General features: G+C 40.8%; 2 protein-coding genes across 5 annotated transcripts in view; one reads left to right on the top strand and one right to left on the bottom strand.

Annotated features, from left to right (window-relative positions):
* Dhx9 (DExH-box helicase 9) overlaps nt 1-10,272 on the top strand; it is a 36,597-nt gene extending 26,325 nt beyond the window's left edge. For all 3 annotated transcript variants that reach the window (XM_087580830.1, NM_001395556.1, XM_087580831.1), the window contains 11 exon segments: nt 27-121; nt 450-523; nt 2,567-2,719; nt 4,674-4,834; nt 5,405-5,516; nt 5,727-5,888; nt 5,995-6,122; nt 7,050-7,279; nt 7,371-7,486; nt 7,796-7,996; nt 9,272-10,272. In XM_087580830.1, coding sequence (XP_087436956.1) covers nt 27-121; nt 450-523; nt 2,567-2,719; nt 4,674-4,834; nt 5,405-5,516; nt 5,727-5,888; nt 5,995-6,122; nt 7,050-7,279; nt 7,371-7,486; nt 7,796-7,996; nt 9,272-9,974 — 2,135 coding nt within the window. In that variant the 3' untranslated portion in view covers nt 9,975-10,272.
* Nucleotides 10,273-13,443: 3,171 nt separating this feature from the next.
* Shcbp1l (SHC binding and spindle associated 1 like) overlaps nt 13,444-25,265 on the bottom strand; it is a 31,200-nt gene continuing 19,378 nt past the window's right edge. The window contains 4 exon segments of one of the 2 annotated variants that reach the window (NM_001105961.2): nt 13,444-13,807; nt 16,232-16,354; nt 17,731-17,981; nt 19,709-19,862. In NM_001105961.2, the coding sequence (NP_001099431.1) occupies nt 13,556-13,807; nt 16,232-16,354; nt 17,731-17,981; nt 19,709-19,862 (780 nt within the window). In that variant the 3' untranslated portion in view covers nt 13,444-13,555. 2 annotated transcript variants of the gene reach the window in all.

Here is a 25,265-nt window from a genome sequence, read left to right as displayed (position 1 = left end):
TTGTCCTTAACCTTTGTGTGTTGTAGGAAGTCACCGGTATCAGATTCTACCTCTCCATTCTCAGATTCCTCGGGAGGAACAGCGCAAAGTGTTTGATCCAGTACCAGATGGAGTAACCAAGGTAAATATGGCATCACAATGAGATCATATATGATATGGGTCTGAACTAGTAATAGTGTTCCAAGAGCTACTAGGAGAAACCTTAAGTATCAAAAATTAAATAGGAAAAAATTCTTCTCTTTCTGTTTGGTTGATTTTCCCCCCCCTCTCGGAGCTGTGGACCGAACCCAGAGAGCTAGGCAAGCGCTCTACCGCTGAGCTAAATCCCCAACCCCGATTATTTTTTTCTTTTTAATTCTGTTGCTGTATTAAGTGGTTTGAATGATTCCCTGGTGATTGTTGGTAAGCAGAAAGTTTTTAGTTAATATAATTTTATACTCTTTTTGCAGGTTATTTTGTCCACAAACATTGCTGAAACAAGCATTACCATAAATGATGTTGTTTATGTCATTGACTCCTGCAAGTAAGTTCCCAACACTTTGTTATTTTCCTTTTAGTAAGGTATGTGTATCAGTGTTTTGCCTGCAAATATATGTCTGTGCCCTAATTGTGTGCATGGTGCTCATGAGCTGCCATGTGGGTGCGGGGAGCTGAACCCAGGTTTTCTGTAAGAAAAGAAAGCAAGTAGTTTTAATCACTAACTTGTCTTTTCAGCCCTGATAGTATTTCTTTTGTGGTAGTTTGCTTCAGGCTTGATCATCCCCTCCCCCCCATTCAAATACTGGGGTTTCACATAGTTTTATACTATCACATCTAGTTTTTAGACTTCATTGTTTTAAATTTTTATTTTTTTATACCCATACAGATACCCCATGTTTATATACACTGATTTTAGATTAAGGACAGTTACCAGGTTTGATAGCCAAACTAACTTCTGACTTCTCATTATCATAGGATCTTTTATTTACTCATCCCATTGGTTGTTTGTTCACTGGACTTCTCATGCTATCTTGTAATAATCATTACTTAGCATGAGACAGTTGACTTGATCACTTGAGAAAATAAATCCCTATAACCTGGTATTGTGAGATCTGCTAGCCAACCTTGATTATGTAGTACAACTGAGCCTTGAGTTAAAATCTGTGAACTGACCCTTGGCATTGTTTAGGTAAAATGAGTGCACAGAAATTTTGTAGAGGGGATGAAAGAAATTCTGGTTATAGCTGTCTGTTGTACACATTTTCTGAATACTAGTATGGCATGTTGATGGAATTTGATTTGCTAATAACTGCTTATTCAACAGTGAACAGCATTCAGTTTCAATCTCAGTCACGTAGTAGTGAGTACCTATAGCTACTTTTAGGTTATTTGTGAATTTTAAGTGACCATGGGATCACTTTGATGTCCTGGACTCCCTCCACCTCTATAACTTAGGCCCCTAGTTGTTGAAATGCAATCCCAGCAGTGTTAAAGGAAAGGTTTTGGGTTGGGCTTGCTTTGTGTTTAAGCTTACAGAGTCCATTCTGTACATAATTTTTTTAAAGACAGTGTCACGGTTGTACAGTCCTGGAACTCAATGTATTAACATGGGTTTTTTTTTTTAGCTTGTGATCCTGCTGCCTCAGCCTACCAAGTAGTTTGATCTATAAGCTTGTACCACTAGACTAGTCTTTTTCTTTTTTTTTATTTTTTTATTTTTTTATTTTTTTTTTTTTCTTTTCTATTTTTCGGAGCTGGGGACCGAACCCAGGGCCTTGCGCTTGCTAGGCAAGCGCTCTACCACTGAGCTAAATCCCCAACCCGTCTTTTTCTTTTTACTTCTTGTTTTTTTTATAGAAGTTGTGGCCAACTTTATTATAATCTTAGAAGAGGAAGCTTGTTTTTTTTTTTTTTAAGATTTTTTTATTTTATGAATATAAGTACACTGTTGCTATCTTTAGACACACCAGAAGAGGGCATCGGATCCCATTACAGATGGTTGTGAGCCACCATGTGGTTGCTGGGATTTGAACTCAGGACCTTTGGAAGAGCAGTCAGTGCTCTTAACTGCTGAGCCATCTCTTTAGCCCGTCTTTTTCTTTTTAAAGATTTATTTATTATATCTAAGTTCACTGTAGCTTTCTTCAGATGCACCAGAAGAGGGCATCAGATTGCATCACAGATGGTTGTGAGCCACCCTGGTTGTGCGATTTGAACTCAGGACCTCTAGAAGAGCAGTCAGTGCTTTTAACCATTGAACCATCTCTCCAGCCCCTAGGCTGGTCTTTTAAATTTAGTAAGTTGTAAATTCACATAAATCTCTGTAAGTAGCTATTAGCATATATTCTGTTCACATCCACACCTGCCCATTTTCTGAGATAAGGTCTGTTACAGAGCTTGGAACTCATTGTCAAGCCAGAAAATTTCTAGGATCCTGCTATCTCTACTTCCAGCATAATTGTCATAATTTTGTTTAGTGTAAGTGGTATATTGGGATATCTTTGAATCGTGCGGCAGCTAAAAGAATGTGAAGTCATTACTGATTTGTCACTTACACTGTCTCTAATAACTACTTTTTCTTATTTAGACAAAAAGTGAAACTCTTTACTGCTCACAACAATATGACCAACTATGCTACTGTATGGGCATCAAAAACAAACCTTGAGCAAAGGAAAGGGCGAGCTGGCCGTGTACGACCTGGGTTCTGTTTCCACCTTTGTAGTCGGGCTCGTTTTGACAGGTAAATTTCTAAATAAATTACATTGGTTTATCGGGATTGGTCATATATAGAGATCAGTGAATAACTTTGGGGAAAGCTGTCATGTGAGTTCTTACCCACTATGTCATCTTATGGTCCAGTGAGGTCACAGGTTGGTTTTTAAGTAAGGATGGAATTCATCTCTTAAACATCTTGCATGCATTTCCCACCCTTTTTCTCATGAACTCCTTATGTAAGAGCCCTCAGTAAGGCTGAATAATGGATTAAGCCTGAATAATGAGATTCTATACAAGTAAATATAAGAATAAAAAATTAGAAGTTGCCATTGTTAGCTTATGGAATAAAAGGATTTGTGGGCATTAATTAGTTCTGTTTTATTGGTTTGGAATTGCTGATGATACTGGATGGTGAACCTTTTGAGAAGCACAGGGTAAAATTTTCTTTGTATTCATGACTTTTGGTTGGGCTTCATAGGTTCTTAGTATGAACCTCTGGCTGGCCTTAAACTCATGGGGCTGCTTTTGTTCCTTGAGTGCCCGAGAGATTAAATAGCTGTTGCACATATCAGCAATAGTTCCTTTGGTTTTATAAAAATTGGATTTCTTAGTCCAACAGCTCTGCCTGTTGACTAGCTCTGTAGACTAAGTTGACCTTGAACTCAGATAGGATTCCCAGGCATGAGCCAGTACCACTGGCTTTTTTTTTTTTTTAATCTTTACCATGGAGACAGGTAGGTCTCCTTTAATTTCAGGCTAGCCAGGACTACACAGAAACCCTGTCTAAAAAAAAGAAAAGGAAGAATGGTATAAGTTGCTTTTTATAGTAAGATCACCCAATTCTTGATGGTTTTGGTTGACACTTAATATTGAGTGGTTTGTTCCTGGTATGGGAAGTAGTATATATTGATAAATTATTTTTGTAAACTTCAAGGTGTAACTGTTGGAATCTCATCTGCCAACAGTTCCAATGAGTCCTGGTTGTGACATTTTGTTAGAAATACTTCTAAATTAGAGATGTCAATTTTTTTTAAGGTTTTCTGTTCATTCTATTGAATTGAGTTCAAGTAATAAGTGAATTAGGTTTAGGTAATATGAGACATGTCAGATTGGTCTGAAGATTAAGTTACCTTGAAATGCTCATAACAGTACTTGTTCATAATAACTTCCCACTAAAAAAATATTAATAATTTGTGCAATTTTTATTGTTCCCAAAATGGTTGGCATTGGGACCTGTTGGGAATGATGGTTTGGTCTATATTATGTCTTCCTTTTTTTTTTTTTTTTAAAGATTTATTCATTTATTATATATACGTATACTGGAGCTGTCTTCAGATACAGCAGAAGAGGGCATTGGATCTCCTTACAGATGGTTATGAGCCACCATGTGGTTGCTGGGAATTGAACTCAGGACCTCTGGAAGAGTAGTTGGGTGCTCTTAACCACTGAGCCATCTCTCCAGCCCTATGTCTTCCTTTTGTTGAACTTGGCACCACTTTTTTTTTATATATATATATATATATTTTAAAGATTTATTTATTTATTTTATGTATGAGTGCACTGTCGTTGTCTTCAGACACACCAGAAGAGGGCATTGTATCCCATTATAGATGGTTGTGAACCACCATGTGGTTGCTGGGAATTGAACTCAGGACCTCTGGAAGAGCAGCCAGTGCTCTTAACCGCTGAGCCATCTCTTCAGCCTAACACTTTTTTTTAGTTCATGCACAATTGCTAATAGGCAGACTCAGTGCAGCCATAATTAGAAGTGATGACACTAACTTTTTCCTTCCTCCTTTACCAACTAAAAGGACATATCTTGGCTGTGAGAGTAAAGTCCAAAAGCCAGTTTTTAGTCAGCTAGACTAGTTTTATAGTGAATAGGAAAAGTTGTAGACTAGGAAAGGGCTACTATATACACAGTTGTCTGTGCAAAGGTTTTTATTATCACCTTTGACTTTTCTACTTCTAAATTTTAGACTGGAGACCCACATGACACCAGAGATGTTTAGAACACCATTGCATGAAATTGCTCTGAGCATAAAACTTCTGCGCCTAGGAGGAATTGGCCAATTCCTTGCAAAGGCAATTGAACCTCCACCTTTGGATGCAGTAATTGAAGCAGAGCATACTCTTAGAGGTAAGTGATACTTTCTTTGTCTTTACCTACTTAACAAATCCTATTTAACAAGTCAGATATAGACTGGGGGTGGGGGATTAACATGTTAGGCTTTATGCAGCATGTATTTCTACAAGGAAATTGTGGGATGAAGGGGCATAAATGGATCTCATTAAATAAACATTTAAGGGAATAGAGAATCCACCAGAACATGAATTACTCCTTACCTATATTTAATATTTAAATATATGTCTTAGTGGTTTGGGTTGTTTTGTTCTAATCTCAAATTTGTTATAAAAGTGATGTAGCCTTGTGAAAAATAAGGGCATTGAGCTCAGATGGCCCTGCATTGAACTTGGAATCTGGAACTCACCTGATTCTGATTCTTATGGGCTGTGTGTGTGTTTAATGCTGATGTTGCTACTATATCAGTGACTGTAGTCCCAATTTGCATCATAGGTCATACCTTTATAGCATCTTCTGTGTTGGCTATTCCAGTGTTTGGTCCAGACTTCATATTTAACTTGACGTAAAATTAAACACTAATACCCTGTTTATTGACATCACTCACAAGTATGTATTTTCCCATAGAACTTGATGCTTTAGATGCCAATGATGAGTTGACTCCTCTTGGACGAATCCTGGCTAAACTCCCCATTGAGCCTCGTTTTGGAAAAATGATGATAATGGGGTGTATTTTCTAGTAAGTTCATTGTTTTTTGTTACTCAGAATAAAATGGACTTAATAAAGGCAAAGGTGGGTTGGTGGTAAAAAAAAAACTTACAGTAAACCTTTATAGTATAAACTTTTATAGTAAATATTAGTTGTTATATCCTAGGTAACAGAGTATTCAGTCCACATTTGAAGGTCTTCTCACAGAAAGGCTTAACTGCTGTTGTGCTGTTGTTTCAGTGTGGGAGACGCTGTCTGTACCATCTCTGCTGCTACCTGCTTTCCAGAGCCCTTTATCAGTGAAGGGAAGCGCTTGGGGTACATACACCGGAATTTTGCTGGAAACAGATTTTCTGATCATGTGGCTCTTTTATCAGTATTCCAAGCCTGGGATGATGCTAGGTAGGAATTTAAAGGCAATTCCTGTGAGAATTTAGTGAGCTTGTCTGAATTTGTAACTTAGCTTGCTAAGCCTTTGAGAATGAATGCCTTTTCTGTTTTGTTTTAGGATGAGTGGAGAAGAAGCAGAAATACGGTTTTGTGAGCAGAAGAGACTAAATATGGCTACACTAAGAATGACTTGGGAAGCCAAAGTACAGCTTAAAGAGATACTGATTAACTCTGGCTTTCCAGAAGGTAAGCCCTCTTCTATTTATAAACTGGTTTTTGTGTCTCATTCTGTTAACTCTAGATCTTGGAGGTTAAAGGCAGAATAAAATCACTGAGAATTTAAGATAGACAGCCTGAATTAATTTGTGACATCCTTTCTCAGTAAAATAGAGAACAAAAAGCTCCTCCCCCCAAAAAAAAAGATAGTTTGTGAGCCATTGTGATAAACTACAGGTACATTGGCTGAAGAATATTTGCTTATAATTCTTAGCTATTTGAACATACTTAACCGGATATGTTAGTACCAGAAACTAAAATTTTTAAAGGTTACAAATTGAATTAGAGTAGTTTTTTTGTTTTGTTTGTGAACTGACAGATTTTAAAAAAAAAATCTAAGGGGAAAAATCTGTATGTTCAGAATATTCTAATGATCTTTTTTTTTTTTTTAAAGATTTATTTATTTATTATATATAAGTACACTGTAGCTGTCCTCAGATACACCAGAAGAGGGCATCAGATCTCCTTACAGATGGTTGTGAGCCACCATGTGGTTGCTGGGAATTGAACTCATGACCTCTGGAAGAGCAGTCGGGTGCTCTTAACCTCTGAGCCATCTCTCCAGCCCTATTCTAATGATCTTAAGATGAAGCTATTATCCTGCTTTATTGCTAATAACAGCTTAAGTTATTTAGGTTTGTTCACATAGATCTAATATTGAGGCTTTAAGCATATTGCTGACAGGTTTTTAATTTGGAAATGGAAATATTGCTAAGGCGTATCTTGGATAAGACAGCCATCCTTTCAGTGACTTCTTGGATTGTCTTTTCATCTGCTCTGCTAGTAATAAGAGCAGCTGATAACCTTTGATTGTAAAGTTCTGAGAAAGTTATCAGAGGACTTTGAGTCATGCTATTATCTAATCTTTACAAACCATTTTTCTATTTTTTTTAACAGATTGTTTATTGACACAAGTGTTTACTAACACTGGACCAGATAATAATTTGGATGTTGTTATCTCTTTGCTGGCTTTTGGTGTGTACCCCAATGTGTGCTATCATAAAGAGAAGAGAAAGATTCTTACCACTGAAGGTCGTAATGCACTTATCCACAAGTCTTCTGTGAACTGTCCTTTTAGCAGCCAAGACATGAAGTACCCATCTCCTTTCTTTGTTTTTGGTGAAAAGGTAAGAGGATTAGGGAAGTCTGAAAGTTCAGAGTTATAATAGGACTAATGACCCATCAGTGTGTGACATTTTACATTTTCTCCATCTACAGATTCGAACCCGAGCCATCTCTGCTAAAGGCATGACCTTAGTGACCCCTCTACAATTACTTCTCTTTGCCTCCAAGAAAGTCCAGTCTGATGGTCAGATCGTGTTTATAGATGACTGGTAGGGCCTTTCAGTTGTAATCTTCAAACTGAATTTTTAGAATAAAGATTTCTTAGAATAACGTGTTTAATAATAATCCTTGGAGATCTTGCTAGTCTAGTATATACAAGAGTTTCACTCTGAGGCCTGGTCATTTTTGAGGTGTGTTTATAAGGTATATGCTGCATGGTACTGTTAATTACATTCACCTGGGTTTGGGGCATGTCTAATTGTAATAAAGTTAAGTTTTTGGCACTGGGAGGACATTTGACTACACTCACCTCTCTGTGTATGTTTCCAGTTTTATGCCTTGCTTTTCCTTCATTTTAGGATCAGACTGCAAATATCACATGAAGCTGCAGCATGCATCACAGCCCTCCGGGCAGCCATGGAAGCTCTGGTTGTTGAAGTATCCAAACAACCAAACATTATCAGCCAGTTGGACCCTGTCAATGAGCATATGCTAAACACCATCCGTCAGATTTCTAGGCCCTCAGCTGCTGGTATCAACCTTATGATTGGGAGTGTAAGGTGAGTTACCTAATTTATGTGTCTGTAGCTTTATAGACCTATAATTATTAAAGCTAGTTGGTAGAGTCCTTCGGGTTAAAATTATTTAACACTAAATGTGGGAGTTTGACTCAGAACAAAAGATTTCCTTTTTTCCTGTTAATTGATGTACCCATTGCCATATAAAAATAAAGTCCTGACAGGTAGACCATATTAAAAGTTGAAAATGATGTAATCTTGATGAAACCTTTTCCTCCACACTGTTGTAGTCTCAGTCTCAGATAAAGTATTAATTCCTTCCTCAAATAGAAAGATCAATTTATTTTAGACTGTCTTATTTATTTATTTTATGTACAGCATTCTGCCTGCTTATGTGACTTGCAGGTCAGAAGAGGGCACCAGATCTCATTACAGATGGTTGTGAGCCACCATGTGGTTGCTGGGATTTGAACTCAGGACCTCTGGAAGAGCAGTCAGTGCTCTTAACCGCTGAGCCATCTCTCCAGTCCCCAGCCATCTCTGTAGCCCCCTAGGCTGTCTTTAAGAAATAAGAAATTTTTCTTTAGTGTTCACCTATCTGCATTCATAAGAAAGGAATGTTAACGGTGTATGCGTATGTTCCTTCCTTATGTTTACCAGTTTTGAGTTATTTAACTTTTAATCATTCATGAAGTTATGAATACACTCATTAAGAAATCATTCTCCTAAGCATGGCTTCAGAATTTTTTTCTTCTGTAATTTTATTTAAAGATTTATTTATATGAGTATTGTAGCTCCCAGACACACTAGAAGAGGGCATCAGATCCCATTACAGATGGTTGTGAGCCACTATGTCGTTGCTGGAAATTGAACTCAGGACCTCTGGAAGATCATCAGTTCGTGCTGTTAACCACTGAGCCATCTCTCCAGCCCTATGGCTTCAGGATTATAATAATATACAAATAAACAAAAAGTCCTTTGAGTCTTTATCATGTTTTTTGCTTTTAATTTTAGTATAACTGAACTGTTGATTCACATTATTTTTGTCTTCTTTAACATGAATATCAAAGACATGAAGGTAGGGGAGTTGTGAGTGTATATATTTTCTGAGGAGTTTCCACCAAGACATTTTTTAAATTTGTACAGGGAAATACTTGATTAAAAATACTATGAATTAAGAGAAACTTCAAGGCCTGTGGAAAAATATTAACAGTGCTGTTTATACCATACAGGTCTCATTATTTGGTTAAAGTTTATTTACTGTGATTCTTAGTTTAGTGTGTGCAGAGTATAGCTAAAGTGATTTGTTTTTCCTAGGTATGGCGATGGTCCGAGGCCTCCCAAGATGGCCCGATACGATAATGGAAGTGGATATAGAAGGGGATATGGAGGAGGAGGATATGGTGGTGGTGGATACGGTGGTGGATATGGTAGTGGAGGCTTTGGAGGCGGCTTTGGAAGTGGTGGTGGGGGAGGCTTTGGAGGAGGCTTTAACAGTGGTGGGGGAGGAGGCTTTGGTAGTGGTGGGGGTGGCTTTGGCAGTGGCGGAGGTGGATTTGGTGGTGGGGGAGGAGGCTTCAGTGGGGGAGGTGGTGGGGGTGGATTTGGTGGTGGCCGAGGAGGCGGCGGCGGTGGTGGCTTTGGGGGTAGTGGAGGTTTTGGAAGTGGTGGGGGAGGCTATGGTGTTGGAGGTGGTGGCTATGGAGGTGGTGGCGGTAGTGGTGGGTATGGAGGAGGCAGTGGAGGATATGGAGGTGGTGGAGGGGGTTACGGAGGTGGGGAAGGTTATAATATGAGCCCCAACTCTTACCGAGGAAATTATGGTGGAGGTGGGGGAGGTTATAGAGGAGGTTCCCAAGGAGGCTACAGAAACAACTTCGGTGGAGACTACAGAGGATCTAGTGGAGACTACCGGGGATCTGGTGGGGGCTATAGAGGATCTGGAGGATTCCAGCGAAGGGGTTATGGAGGTGGTTATTTTGGACAAGGAAGAGGAGGTGGTGGTGGTGGCGGCTATTAAGAATGGACTGTCAGAGCTTATGCATACAGTTAAAAAATGCATGCTGTATGTTTTTCCAAGATGTTTATTTGCACCAAAAAAGTAAACCCATTTCCCACTTAATCTGTAGTTCATGTGTAGTTTCAAATAATTGTAGATTAGTGATTTTGTTTATATTGTGTAATGTAAAATATGACCTGTTATACAAGTATCACACCATACAGTTTGTATTTTTTTCTTGAAAGGGTAAAGCCTTTTAACTTAACTTGACATTTTCTTGGTTTTCATTTAATAGAAAATAAAGTATACTGAAAATTGATTGTGTAATGGTATTTTTTACAGAATAAGAGTTGAGCCCAGGGGCTGGGGATTTAGCTCAGTGGTAGAGCGCTTACCTAGGAAGCGCAAGGCCCTGGGTTCGGTCCCCAGCTCCGAAAAAAAGAACCAAAAAAAGAGTTGAGCCCATATCCCTCCCATCTTTAATGTTAGGGTCTCGGTAAGGAACTAGCAGGTTTGCCTCACCCTCAGAAACTCACTTGCCTTCTCCCAAGTGGTAGGATTAAGGTGTGTTATAACCATTTTTCTAACTCTGAAACATTTGACCTTAGCTGAAATATTTGTTTTGAAAACAAAAGACTAAGGGAAGCATTTTCTATTACAAATTCATTTCTGTGGGTTGGGTGGATGAGAGGGTCGGCAATATATTTTTTATTTAAGCAATGAACAAAGGTAGGTGAGCTCTATAATGTATGACTCCGTATTTGGGGAGAGAAGAACTACTTGACCAATTCTTTACCACTAACTTGTATCCCAAAGGTGTTTTTTGACACTTTTTGAAATCCTAATTTTCTGTAAATTGCTAGAGTTGTTTTGGGAACAAGGAATCCAGGACCTGAGGTATGCTAGAAGCACTAATAATAAGTAGTGTACTCAGGTTTCCACTGTTTGAGGGAGATCACAGATCAATGGAGGCCAAACTTAATGACTGTTACCTACCATCTTGCATGGATTGATTGGGCACACAGTTTTTCATCATCCTGCAAGCATTCTTTAGTTTTGTGCTAGGCATGTTTTCCCTGTGAGCTACATTCCAGTTATATCACAGGTACTTTTAGACTGAGGTCTGGTAAAATCTGTCATTTCCATGTGTATAGAACATAGGATTTGGTAATTTAATTGCATGTTAGATCTAGTCTGATCTTCAGATGTTCCCATCTGTTCTTGTAAAAACTTAGTAATCCTATATCCTGGTTGGCCTTAGGCTGCTTATAAGCAATTGATCCTGTACCCAGTCCATAATATAACTAGTGCTATCTTTTGCTTAGAGGATAATTTCTCTGTATTCATTCTTATAAGCTCTACTAAATCATACTGAATATCTGGGTTCTGAAGATCTTTTAATCTTTAAACAGTGAAAACTAAGACTTAGAAAATCCTGTAATGTACTGTTGGGGGTGGGATTCTCTAACTTTCAGAAATGTGAAGCTGCATTGTGTATGCCCCCTCCACCTCCATATGGGGGGCGACTAAGATCTGTAGTCTGGAGTTTCAGACAACTTTTGAGCATAGCCCTGTTTTTCAGTATTGTACTCAACCCAAGAGACCTCCATAGATCTGAAATTAGAACTTGCATTCTTCAGCTAGTTTGTTTCCCAGATTTGGATGTTAGTTGCCAGCATTGCCAGTCTCAAAAGCAGTGATCTTTCTTCACATGAGATGGATGTCGAAGTACCAGTTTAGATTAAGTACCAGATTGCGTAGTGGACAAGTTCACTTCATGTGCTTTTTCCTTTTTTTTTTTTTTTAATCTAAGATTTATATGGTACACTGTAGCTGTCTTGAGACACACCAGAAGAGGGCATCAGAGCCACCATGTGGTTGCTGGGAATTGAACTTAGGACATCAGGAAGAACATGCATTTCTTAATATGAGCATTAATTATAGTATCCTTACTGTAGTGGGGGCGGAAATTAAAATAGGATTGTCAGAAGAAAAGTTTACTGCAGAAAATTGAAACACCAGTTTATGGAAGCCACGTTAAGGTTTAGGAGTTTCTGAAAGCTGCATCAGAATCTGGACTTTTGTGCCATGGGTCAGATCTGTCCAGACAGCAGGTATCCAAGCACAGTTGTTACAGGACACCAATTGGACTGGTGCTAATAAGAAAATTGTTGATTTCTAAAGCAGTTGCTGAATTTGAAGGCTTTGGTTTAAATTACTGTTTGGAGGATGGAAGTGCAAGGATTGATCTCTGCCTTTTCATTGTGGCTGGGACAAGTGGAAACTTAACTACTGAGTGAAGCATTGCATTTGTCAGACTTGGTGACAGACTTGGTCAGACAGGTTTTAGCTGTGTGAAAGACAGGGAATCTTGGAGCTGAATCTTAGTGGCAAAGTCCTTTCTCCAGAACATTGAAAGTTTATGGAGTTGCTAAAGAAAGGGTGGGGGTTTCAAAGGTAAAAGCCAGTGCATAAGTGGAGAGAAATATGAAGCCATCCCCCTTTTGGTTAACAAAACTTCGGAGTGCCTTTGGGGTTTCTACTGCTGTGGAAACTGGTCAAAAGCATCTTGGGGCAGAATGGATTAAGGAAGTCAGGGCAGGGACTGAAGCAGAAGCCATAAACAAAGCTGCTTAGGAAAGTTGTAGGAAAGGACTGTCTTGCTCAGTCCTTCCATCTAGAACACCTCTGGGAGTGGCATCACCCACCTACAGCAGCCAAACAGCTCAGCTACTCAGCACTCAAGGCAGAGGCAGGAGGACCTCTTGAATTCTACAGAATGAGTTCTAGGATAGCCAGGGCTGTTACTCTGTCTTGAAAACAACCCGATTGAGATGCTCCTGGATGCTTATCAAGTTGACAAACATTGGCCAGCAGAGGGAGTAGTGTGACGACAGATGGTGGGATGGACATGTAAGGCTAGGGGTTCTGTCCCTGCTTGGTATGTGCACAAATATACAAGATTTGTACTGGAAACATCCCGCTGAGTTTAGATTGCCTTGGCTGAGAAAATATAGGTTGCAGGCAAAATAGTTGTCAAAGACGTTAATTAATGGTCCTAGTTCTCAGGAACTGTCGGTACATTATTATGTCGAGGTTCAATCTGCTTGTGTGATTTATTTAAGGCCCCTGAGACAGGGAGATACTCCAGATATCTCTGGATTATTAAGGTGAGCCTAATCTAGCCAAAATGGCTCAGGTTGGCCATTAACTCCCTTGTAGCTCTGGCTGGCCTTAAACTTCCTTATTGTCCTGCTTCCATCTCCCTGGTACTGGGATTATAGGCACACTCCATTCGGATGGTGGATTTCTGTGGTGCTGGTGATGAAACCCAGGGCTTTGTTACCAAATGGAAGGTCAGTACTTTACCTACTGAGCTACATCCCCAGGCCCCCAGCTACACTTTAAAGAGTAAATGTTATGGCTTACGACTCATATCTTAATAAAGCTATGTTGTATCTTATATAACACATTAAAATGAGTAACTAAATGAAAGCATTTAAACATTTTAATCTTTGAATTTAAAACTACAATTTCTATGAGGTACAAGAATCATTTATCACATTCCTGAACTATAAAATCTGAACACCTATCCAGATGCTTTACCCAGTGACTATCCTAATATCCCCCTTTGAGTTTGCTTCTATCCTGTTGTTGTTCATTTCCACATTCAGAGTTTGCATGACTTTGGAGAGCATTTTGTCATCTTTCTTATCTCCTGACGCAGCCCCTTTGTTGAGAGCTGCTTCTGCTACAATAAAGAACTGTTCTGATGGCTGAAGAATGCTCACTCCATAGCCATTGTTGTTGTAGATATGATTGTTCGTCATCTTCAGTTTGGGTGCTGGAAGAACCTGTTAAATTGTTCGAGGAAATCAGCTGTTCAGTGATTTGATACAAAGGCAACCAGCACTAACTAACAACATAAGACGGCACTGAGACTTAACTCTGGAGTCACTAGGGTTCCTTAAAGCTACAATAGTTATCCTCAAACAAATGCATGTTTCTCACATTCATCAACCTTATTATAAATGTAAATGAAAAAGTATAGGTTTTTTTTTTCCCTAAACTGATAAAATTGTAGGTAGGGGATGATGCAGCCTGTTAACATCTATAACATGATCAAACAAGGAAAGTGGTTTTGGGCAATGTGGAAAAATACAATAGGTCAATGAAACAGCATGATTTGATAAAAAGACAGGCTGCCGCTTAACTAGAATGCCCAGTAGCCACTTCTTTGAAGGACAGTGATAATAATGGACTATTCACACAGTACTTACAGAGGAATGTGTCTCAGGTGGAAGGCTAAGGCTAACATGAACGTACTACATGGGACTTGGCAGGGATCTAGTTTAAATCATACTGTGGAATAAGGCTCAAGGATCCACAGGCCTTTTGTTGGATTTTGCTTGCTATTTACTTTGCCATCCTGCCTCTGCTTTCTTGGCTCTGCTCACGCTGACCCTCAGGATGCTGCAGTTCCACTCACCCACCAGGTGGTGTCAGTGTTGTGCTGTTCTATGGTCACGGTGATCAGTGTGTTTATATTTTAGTGACCAGTAATTTCAACATGACTTTGGAAACTGACAAGAACAAATTCTCAGGCTTTACTCCAGACCTACTGAATTAGTAACTAGATTACCAATTGGTTGCAAGAATGGTTAAAAATGGTCCTGATGCGAGCTAACATTAAACAACTGAAAAATACTTAAGAACAGAAAGAAAAAAAAAGATAAATTGGGTATTTCAGAACTGACTTTACAGTGTCCTGTGTACATTTACCCTCTTTATCAACCAGTTATCTGACTTTATTGAAAGTTCTGCGGGGAGAGGGGGGTCATTGGTGGTATGGATGGTCTACTGGAACTCACTGATAGACCAGGCTGGCCCCCAACTACTAAAGGCCCATCTGCCTTTGCCTCTAGAGTAACTGGATCAAAGGCGTGTGCCACCATACCATGCCAAGAATAGCCTTTATTTCCTTTCTTTCTTTCCTATGCCCCTTCTTTCTCTCCTTCTCTCCACTTCTTTCAAAGACAGTCTCATTAACTACTGGCAAGCCTGCTATCTGTTATATTATTGGGCAGGCCTGGAATTCATACCAGCTCTCCCACCTCAGCCTTTTGAGTGTTAGGATTGTAGGCGTGCACACTACATTTCATCTCAAAAGTGTTTTAACATTCTCTTAATCTGCTGCTTTGTGTTGGGATAGCTTACATGGAATCTCATCTATAATCTGTTAGCCTCACTGTAGCTAAAGATGTTGAACTCCTGACCTTCCTGGTTCATGAATCAGGCCTGCCTACAATATTCTATTTGCTTTACTTAGCAAAATGTACTAAACATCTAGTCAGTGAAACTCTATTACATAAGATCGAAGCCCACCTATTTTCTCATTCAGAACTATTTTATGCCAGGCCTAGTGGCCTGTGACTCCAGAAGGCTAATGCAGGAGGACTTTAATTTGAGGCCTGTCTAGGCTATAGACTCCCAGGCCAGCCAGGGCAGCTCGGTCTCAGAAGATAGTGGGGACATTGTCAGTGGGAGTGTGGACTTATGAGCATAAGAGCGTAAGTTTAATGTCCTTCCACCTAGGTCGGGGGAATATGCAGGAATGGGCTTGTTTCTCAGCAGCTACCATTTACTATGTTCTAGCATGTGTAGGAACCAAATAGAAATAGCATTTGAATAAGTTCGTTACTATTTTAATATTTGTATAGTATTGATTTTCAACTGGAGAGAATTACCAAGCCTCCAGGCACATCTATGAAGGATTATTTAGCCTCTGGCTATGCCAGTGAGAGATTAGACTGCTTAAGTTAATTGAGGTGGGAATACCCATCCTAAAAGGGGGCACCATTCCCTGGGGCTTGGCCCTAGATTCACAGAAAGGAGACATCAAGCTGAACAGTAAGCACTCGATCACCCTTGTGACCAGTTGCCTCAGGCTCCTGTTGCTTTGACCCTGCTATGATGAACTATAACCTGGGACTGTGAGCTAAATAAACCCCCTCTCTCTCTCATGTTTCTTTTGTCATAGTATTTTATTACAGCAACAGGAAAAGAAACTAAGACCTGACCTACCTAAAACTCTTAGAACATTTCTCTAACAGGAACTAAGACAAGCCATTCATGGTACACACCTTTAACCCTAGCACTTGGGAAGGAGAAGCAGGTGGATCTTTGTGAATTTGAAGCCAATCTGGTCTACATAGAGTTCCAGGCCAGCCAGAGCTACACAGTGAGATCCTGTCTCAAACAAAGTACTAAGACAATACCTTCATGTTAACACCACCCAAGGTGCTTTTTGAACTGTCGCTGGTTCTGAGATTATTACAGTGATGAATCTCATTCCCTTCCAAAATGGCTATGCTCCCAGGGTATAGTTCAACACCAGCGCCCTGAAAGTCAAAACAGATAACAGTTACAAAACGTTTCTACCTCCTGGGAGCAGGAATTAAAAGTGTATGCCATGCCTGTCATAGCTCCTATTTTTTAAAAAAGGTTATCTTTGATTATTCATGTTTATGTGCATGCAGACATGTTTATGCTAACACAGGTGCTTATAGAATACAGAAGGAAGCGTCAGATCCCTTGGAATTACAGGTGGTTGTAAACTGGCTGCAGTGCATTCTGCACAGGAACTGAACTCAGATCTCTCCAGCCCTGTCTCCCATTTTCTAGCTGAGTCATTCTGGTCTGTGGAAAGCTAAGAAGCAGTCCTTGGGGACTGGGGAAAGCACTTGTTAGCATGAGAACCTGAGTCCAAACCATAAGAACTGACGGCAAAACCAAGCATGAAAGAAAGCATTCGGTCTGTACTTCTCTGGCAATGCGGAAGCAGACACAACAGAAGCTCTCAACTGGTGGTTCTCTAATGCTGCGACTCTTTAACATCATGTGATGTCCCCTAACCATAAACTTATTTTGTTGCTACTTCATACCTGTAACTTGCTACTGTCATGAATTGTAATGTAAACATCTGATAAGCTCTAGACAATTATAGGCCACCTAACCTGGTGAGTGTAACGGCAGTGAACTGCCCAGAGCCCATGGGAGCGAGGGAGAATCAACTACTGAAAATTGATCTGTGGGTGTACTTGCACACACAGCTCACAAATGCTTGCACACGCCAGCACACACGAGTGCACACACGCGTGCACACAGACACAAATGAATGCACTCAATAACAACAACAACAACAGAACAATTTTAGTCTGAGCTTGGTAGCTCACACCTTTAATCCTAGCATTTGGGAGGCAAAGGCAGGCAGATTTTTGTGAATTCGAAACCAGCCTGTTCTACAGAGTTAGCTCCAGGCTAGCAAGGGCTATTACATAGGAAAGCCTTGTTTTGTTTTGTTTTGTTTTGTTTTTTAAATAAATAAATAAATAAATAAATAAATAAATAAATAAGACCATTTTAATTAGACATCCTGTTTCAAAAACAAGGTAGAAAGTAAGAACTCAGACCCAAGGTTGTCCCTGACTTCCTCCATGAGATGTGCATACTCACACTCCCATACCCAAATATGCATTAATTGTTCTCTTTGGGGGATTTTTGTTGTGTTCTTTTTGTTTTTCCAGATGGCCCTGGCTGTTGTGGAACTCACTCTGTAGACCAGGCTGGCTTCCAACTCAGAGACCTGCCTGCCCCGTGTCCCGAGTGCTGGGATTAAAGGTGAACACCGCCACTGCCTGGCTGTTGTCCTTTGTTTCCAAGTCAGGATGACTCCAAGTCGTTAGTCACATAAAGCTACCCTGTTGTAAGGACGTACCTGGGCACCAGTTATCTCGCTGTTTGTGATCGTCAGGGAAGCCCCTGTGAGAACGCACACTCCTGTCCCTTCACACTTTAGCAAGCAGTTTTCTAGAGTCAGGTGACCAGACTCGACCACCACAATGCCATCGACTGTCCCTTGTTGTATCAAAGAAAGCTGCATTAGTTTCACACTGTCAGCTTTGGATACCACAAAGCTGTCATGCGAAGGTTCAGAAGTAATCATAATTTCTTCTCTCTTTCCAACTCCTGATGCATAGAGAAAAACAAATTAGTTCTACAAGTTCCAAGTTCTTTAGTAATTCAGTAATGTTATTTCTGTTTGTTTTCATCAAGACATATCCATATATATATATATATATATATATGTAGATATTCACAATCAATTAATTGACTATTTACTTATAATGCAATCATGATATTCAATATGCATGCTGGTATGTGCTCACCTGTGTGGGTGGAGGCCAGAGGTAAAGACCAGGTATCTTCCTCCACTACTTTTTATGTCATTTTTAGAGAAGGCCTCTTGTTAAATATGGAGTTCACTGTTTCAACCTGACTAACTGGCCAGGAAGTCCCAGGATCTGTCACCACTTGCCTAGCTCTGGGTTACAGATGTGGCCCACTGCCACTCCTAGTCACACGGCACAGGGGAACCTCAGACTCCTCGTGCTTGCACAGTAAACCCTGTACCCTCTGAGCCATCTCCCCACCCACACTTACAAAATAATATTTGGAAATTAAGTTGATGACTTGATATTGGAATCTATGTTTATAATCAACCTAACTATACTTGCAGTATTCAACATATTCATTCCACAGTTATTTCCAGTAGTAATAGTAATAATAATAATAATAATAGTAATTATATAGTTACAAAGTTACAAAGGCTGGCTTTAAAGTTATAGCTCAGCCTCCTAGTGTTGGGACTATAGGCATGAGGCACCATACCCACCCAGCTTCTAAATCTCATTTATTTTCATATAATCAACAGTTGTGTATAAATGTCTAAGACAAAAATGCACTACATCTTAATTTGCTTTCTGATCCATAATCAATTACCACAGCAATGGCTCAGGTTACAGTCAAGGTACTTGCTGCCAAGACTGATGCTCTCAGTTCTATCTCTAGGACTCACGGTGGAACGAGAGAAGGTACTCCCTAGAGTTGTCTTCTGACCTCTGAATTCGTGTACGTACACACACAGCAGAGAACCTTAATCATGACGATTATTTGCCCTAATTATTTGTCCAAAATTTAGCATCAAGAAGGCTACATCTGGGGGTTGGGGATTTAGCTCAGTGGTAGAGCGCTTGCCTAGCAAGCGCAAGGCCCTGGGTTCGGTCCCCAGCTCTGAAAAAAGAAAAAAAAAAAAAAAAGAAGGCTACATCTGTTTTAAAGTACTCATATAATTATTATTACCCAGACTGTTTGATAATTATTGTTACAGTAGAGATTTTCTTGAATTTTCAAAACTCATAGGTAGAATGTAAGTTTACTATTCTTTTTTCCCATTGGACAACAGGAGTACTCTTCTTTAAAGTTAACAGAACACAAGCATTTGCTAGAAAGATACATAGAAGTATAAAAATATGATGAATATTGGCGGTCTATAGCACCGTGGTGGGGTGCTTGCCTAAGCAGAAGGAAGGAAGGCCCTTTGTTCAATCCGAAGCACTACAAAAAACTACAAAAAAGGGGAAAAAAAGAAAAAGAAAATACGATGAACCATTGGGATGTAGCTCCTACCATTCACCAAGCCTATTCGGGAAAAGGTCGCCTGAGCCCAAAAGCTTGAGAGCAGCATACGCAACATGGCCTTTAGTGTAAAAGGCACGGAGGGGTTTTAAGATAGAGAAGTTGTTCTTGTTCTGACTGTCTAATTAAATACACTTCCAGTACATACCCCTAAGTGTGCTTACAGTTTGGCTAGTCTGTGTTGCTGTGAGAAAAACCGCAAAGGACCGCCTGCTCACCCTTTATAGTGATGTCATCAGTCAGCAAAGCCAGATTGGAGGCTTGGTACTCCCCGGGGAAAATGACAACTATATCCCCACTGTAGCAACTGTCCAAAGCCAGGTTCAGGTCGTCGTGCTGCTGCAGAAGCGTGTCCGAAGACAAGTTCTTTACCTGAGAAGAAAAGGGAGAGCCACGCGCCTTCAGCAGTGTGCCACCTGGGCACACTTCCTGGCAATGCCATCCTCTCCAGAAGACTTAGCTGAGGAGTAGGCATTCACCCGGCGACCATTATTCCTCTGTCAAGGGCTGGGTATGGGTTAAGGACAGAAGCCATTTTGAATAGTCCGTATTACCTTAAGCAGTAAAGTTAAATGGACAGCTCAAGGAGGAGGAGTGCCCAGGTCAAGCCTTAGATATGAGGCAAATGACACTGCTGTCACCACCACCTCTTCTGCCCCTCCTCCCGACAGTCTCCTCCTTCCTGTTCTTCAGCTGCGGCTTCCTCCTCTTCTCCTTCCCCTTCTTCCTCTTCTCCTTCCCCTTCTTCCTCTTCTCCTTCCCCTTCCTCCTCTTCTCCTTCCCCTTCTTCCTCTTCTCCTTCCCCTTCCTCCTCTTCTCCTTCCCCTTCCTCCTCTTCTCCTTCCCCTTCCTCCTCTTTCTCCTTAAATCGCTGTTCCCTAAGTAGTACAGGTGAGCCTGGAAACCCTGTCTCATGTTGAGATCATGTGTGCCACCGTGCCCAGTTACACTTTGTTTTTTAACATTTATTTTAGTTGATTGTGTGTGGTGTGGTGTGGTGTGGGGCAGTGCAGTGTGGGTACATGTGTGTGAAGGTCAATTTGTGGCCATCGTTTCTTTCTATCTACCATGTGTGTTCTGGGGAGCAAACTCAGGGTTTCGGTCCCCTCACCTACCGAACCATTGTTAGCCTTGACTTTCTTGCTTTAGTTGAGAATCATGGGAATTCACACAATTTCATGTACTGAAAATCCTAAAGTTACAAACAGTACCAAGGATTTGCATTAGGAACAGACAGGGGACTTCATTATTTACCATGAAAAGCAATGGTATTTACTCATCCATTTGTGTGTTTATTGAGATAGTAGCTCACTGTGAAGTCCTGACTGACCTGGAACTTGCTCAGTAGACCAGCCTGGCCTTGAACTCACAGAGAAGCTCCTGCTGGGATTAAAGGTATGCACCTGTGTGGGTACACAGTCCAAGAGTGGAGTCATGTGAGGAGAATTCTGATTGCTTATGAGAAAACTCCAAGAGAACAAGGCAAGAGTCTTGTGACCTGTTTCTTAAAAGTCATGGCATTGTTTTAGGAATGTGCTGTGTGCCCTCCTCAGGTATAGAGGATAGGAGTGAGGTGACTTCAGATCATTCACTACAACTGCCTATTGTCATTTGTTTATAAGACTCTATGGAAAACCATGTTTCTGCCACACACAACTTGTCTGCCTGGTCCTTGGGGTCATGTGGTCCAAGGGGTCACTTTACTCATGTGACCTTTCTCAACTCTCAGAGTATCAATTGTCTGGGGTGACTGCTTAAGACTTTAGCCCCTCACATGGCTCCATTCTCCTAGGTGGAACTGCTAACTAGAGCAGTAAACATACCCTCATGCCTAAGTAACCACTAAGACAGGGAGTGAGCAGGGTCTCTTACTGCCCTGGAACTTGTCAAATAAACTAGGCTAGGTGGCCAGTAAACCTCAGGTGTCTCCATCTCGCCAGCACTGAGGTGGCAAATGCCACCAAGTTCACTTTTATTTCGTTTGTTTTGTTTGCTCTTCTTGGAACTCACTTGAGACCAGGGTGGTCTCAAACTTTTCAAACTCACAAAGATCTACCTGCCTCTGCCTCTGAAGTGAGGGGTCAATGTGCTCTGCCGCCACCCAGTAGTAATGATGTTGGTTTGGTTTTTTAATTAATTATTTTACTTATTTACATTCCACATGTTGCTCCCTCCCCACAGCGTTCTTCATCACATCTCCTTTGCCTCTGAGAGGATGCTCCCTGACCCCATCTCTCTTCCCTGGGGCATCAAGTTTCTACAGGATTAGGGGTAACCTTTCCCACTGAGGCCAGACAAGGCAGTCCTCTGTTACATATGTGCGGGGGCCTTGGACCAGCCCATGTATGCTCTTCGGTTGGTGACCCAGATGTCTCTCATTTGAAGAATGCACACAGAAAATGGGGCTCATTTACACAATGGAATACTATCCAGCTATTCAAAAATAAGGACATCATGAATTTTGCAGACCAATGAATGGAACTAGAAAATATCATCCTGAGTGAGCTATCCAGACCCAGAGGGACATGCGTGGTTTGTACTCACTGATAAGTGGATATTAGCTCTAAAGTACAGAATATACATGACCCACAGACCCTAAGAAGTTTACCAAGAAGGAAGACCCAAGTGAGGATGTTTTGATCCCACTTAGAAGGGAGAACAAAATTATCACGGGAGGCAGAGGTCGGGAGGAACTTGGGTGGGAGAGGGGAGAGAGAGGGGAAAAGGGGGACAGGATCAGGTATGGGGTGGGGGGAGAAGCCCAGAGGGCCAGGAGAATTAATAGAAATATGCAGCTTCTGGGGGTAGGGGGTAGGGAGAACCTCTAGAAAGTCCCAGAGACCTGGGATATAAGAGGCTCCCATGACTCAGTGTGGGTGACCTTAGTCAAAATGCCCAACAGTGGGGAGATAGAACCTGAAGAGTAGATAGACAGGGCCCCCAGTTGACACAGCATCACCAACCCACCTTCAAAATTTTTGACTCAGAATTGTTCCTGTCTAAGGGAAATGCAGGGACAAAAATGGAGCAGAGAGACTGAAGGAAAAGGCCATTCAGAGACCAGCCAAACTTGGGATCCATTCCCAAACCCCAAAACTATTACTAATGCTATATTGTGCTTATAGACAAGAGCCTATGATGGCTGTCCTCTGAGAGGCCCTACCAGCAGCTGACTGAGACAGAAGCAGATACTCACAGCCAAGCATTGGACTGAGGTCAGGGACCCCTATGAAGGAGGGAAAGGACTGAAGGCACTGAAGGGGATGGCAAACCCATAGGGAGACCAACAGTGTCAACTAACCCAGACTCCTGGGAGCTCCCAGAGACTAAGCCACCAACAAAAGAGCATACATGGGTAGTGATGGTTTTAAAATCAAAACCATCTGTCTCTAAGATAAGAAAGCCGTATGAGAAACACAGGAAACACATACCCACTACGGTGGCTTCATCTGTACCCCAGTCAGAAAGAAGCTTTTTATTTTTTAACATGGGTTCTGTGGATAGAAATTCAGGTTCTCATGCTTGCCAGGAAGATATTTTACTGACTAAGCCGTTTCTTCAACCCCTCTACATGACTCTTCAGAAATGCAAGAAGTTATCTTCAAATCCACATGGAATTACAAGACATTGCCGAAACAAAAACAAAAACAAACAAATAAAAAACCCCCCACATACATTAAAAAACAAACAAACAAACAAACAAAACCAACAACTGAAAACACATTTCTGATTTCAAAACTGACTACGAAGCCATAGTGACCAAACAGTGTGGTGTTGGGATAAGTAAGACAGCATCAGTGGGATACAAACAACAGGCTAGAGAAAAACATCCGTTAACAATAAACAGGATTCAGGCTGGAGAGGTGGCTAAGCAGTTAAGAGCACCCAACTACTCTTCCAGAGGTCCTGAGTTCAATTCCCAGCAACCACATGGTGGCTCACAACCATCTGTAAAGAGATCCGATGCCCTCTTCTGGTGTATCTGAAGACAGCTACAGTGTACTTATATATAATAAATGAATAAATCTTTAAAAAAAATAAACAGGATTCAAGGCAGAAAGAAAGGTCTCTTCAACAAATGTTAGGACCCACACTAAATGCAAAATGAACTCAACGTGGATTAGTGGCTTTCAATAAGAGCTATGGTCAGGGAAATGGCTCAGCCAGTAAAATGCTTCCACACATGAGAACCGAGTGCAGTTCTCCAGTCACCATGTTTAAAAAAAAAAAAAAAAAGGCCAAGTGCAGTGGTGTGCATCTGTAACATGTGGCATTATGTTGACCCTATTATTATGAGACATTATTATGAAACTATTTCTTTCTTTCTCAGAGACTGGTCACTTAAGACTGGAATCCCACTGTGCCCTCAGTTTATCTGTTTAACCTGTCTTTAAAAAGAACATTGAAACAACCAAACTTACTTGTCTTGGATTTCAACTTTCACAACCTACACTGATGCTAAGTAGTAATCTTAAATTATGTTCTCTTCTATGCCCCCGACTGAGAATAATGCATGTGTGTTTGTATAAGTATTACGGCCATTACTTGCTGAAAACAGTAAATATAGATTGAAAGCAATCTTATCAAATAAATATCCACCACAAATGTGGAAGGAAGGAATGCAGATATTGCTTTGGTTATCTGGACCGGCGGGGGTCAGGTGCACTCAGTGGCTTATACCTGTAAATCCTGTTAAAGACTTCTGTGGCAGCTCCCACTTCTTCCCCCATGTGGTGCTTCCTATGCTGTTTGATAAAAGAGAGAGCAATGCCCTTTGCTAGTGAAACACGTGAGGACAGACAGAAATGTAAGAGAGTAGGCAGGTAGGCATAGATTTAGACTCATAACAACAGACACAGAAAAAATGGAAGACATAGGGAGACAGAAGTAGAGAACTCAAATCTAGTTTCACTCGAGGTTAATTTACACCATGGGGAAGTGCTTTCTAACTTAGTTTCCCAAATGCAATACTGACATATTATTGGTGACGTTGAGTTTAGCACTAATGTGTTACTCCAAAGCAGTAACCCCCGCACTGCAGAGACAAGAAGGTCCTGGAGCTCCCTGGCCAGCCAGCCTTGCCAGTCAGAGAACTTGGAGTTCAGTGAGACAAACTATTTCAAAACCGAGTGAAGGACTGTGGGTGCAGCTCAGATGGTGCCGTGGGTTCTTAACGTGCACTGAGCTCTGTCTTTGGTCCCCACTACCAATAAACAGTCTTTGTGATCCCAGCACTTCAGAGAGACAAAAGGATCAGAAGTTCAAGGTCATCTACAACTTGATGAGTTTGAACTATGAAAGACTGTCTGAAGAAGAAAAACAATGACGATTACTGAGGAAGACAACATCTGCTATTGGCTTCTGGCCTCCACATGCAGATGCACAAGCACCTCCACATACACATGCTTAGACACAAGCACACACGTGTGTGCACACAAAAGAGAAAACCCATCACTCTCCTAGAATAAAGCAAGAAGGTAAATCTCATGGCCTTGAAGCTGAGAACAGATTTTAGATACACACCAAAAACCAAGTAACTAAAGAAAAATAGGTAAGTTGTGCTTGATTCAAATTAAAACTTGCCAGGCAGTGGTGGTGTATGCCTTTAATACCAGCAATTGGGAGGCAGAGGTAGGATGATCTCTGAGTTCAAGGCCAGCCTGGTCTACAAAGTGAGTTCTAGGACATCCTGGGCTACACAGAAAAACCCTGTCTCAAAAAAATTATAATAAAAATTAAAATCTTAAGTACAGTTGTGAACAACGTCACAATGGT

This window comes from Rattus norvegicus, chromosome 13, assembly GCF_021556685.1.
Source record: "Rattus norvegicus strain SHRSP/BbbUtx chromosome 13, alternate assembly SHRSP_T2T, whole genome shotgun sequence".
NCBI lineage: Eukaryota > Metazoa > Chordata > Mammalia > Rodentia > Muridae > Rattus > Rattus norvegicus.
Note: the sequence above shows the minus strand (reverse complement) of the source record. Positions and strands in the feature narration are given on the sequence as shown.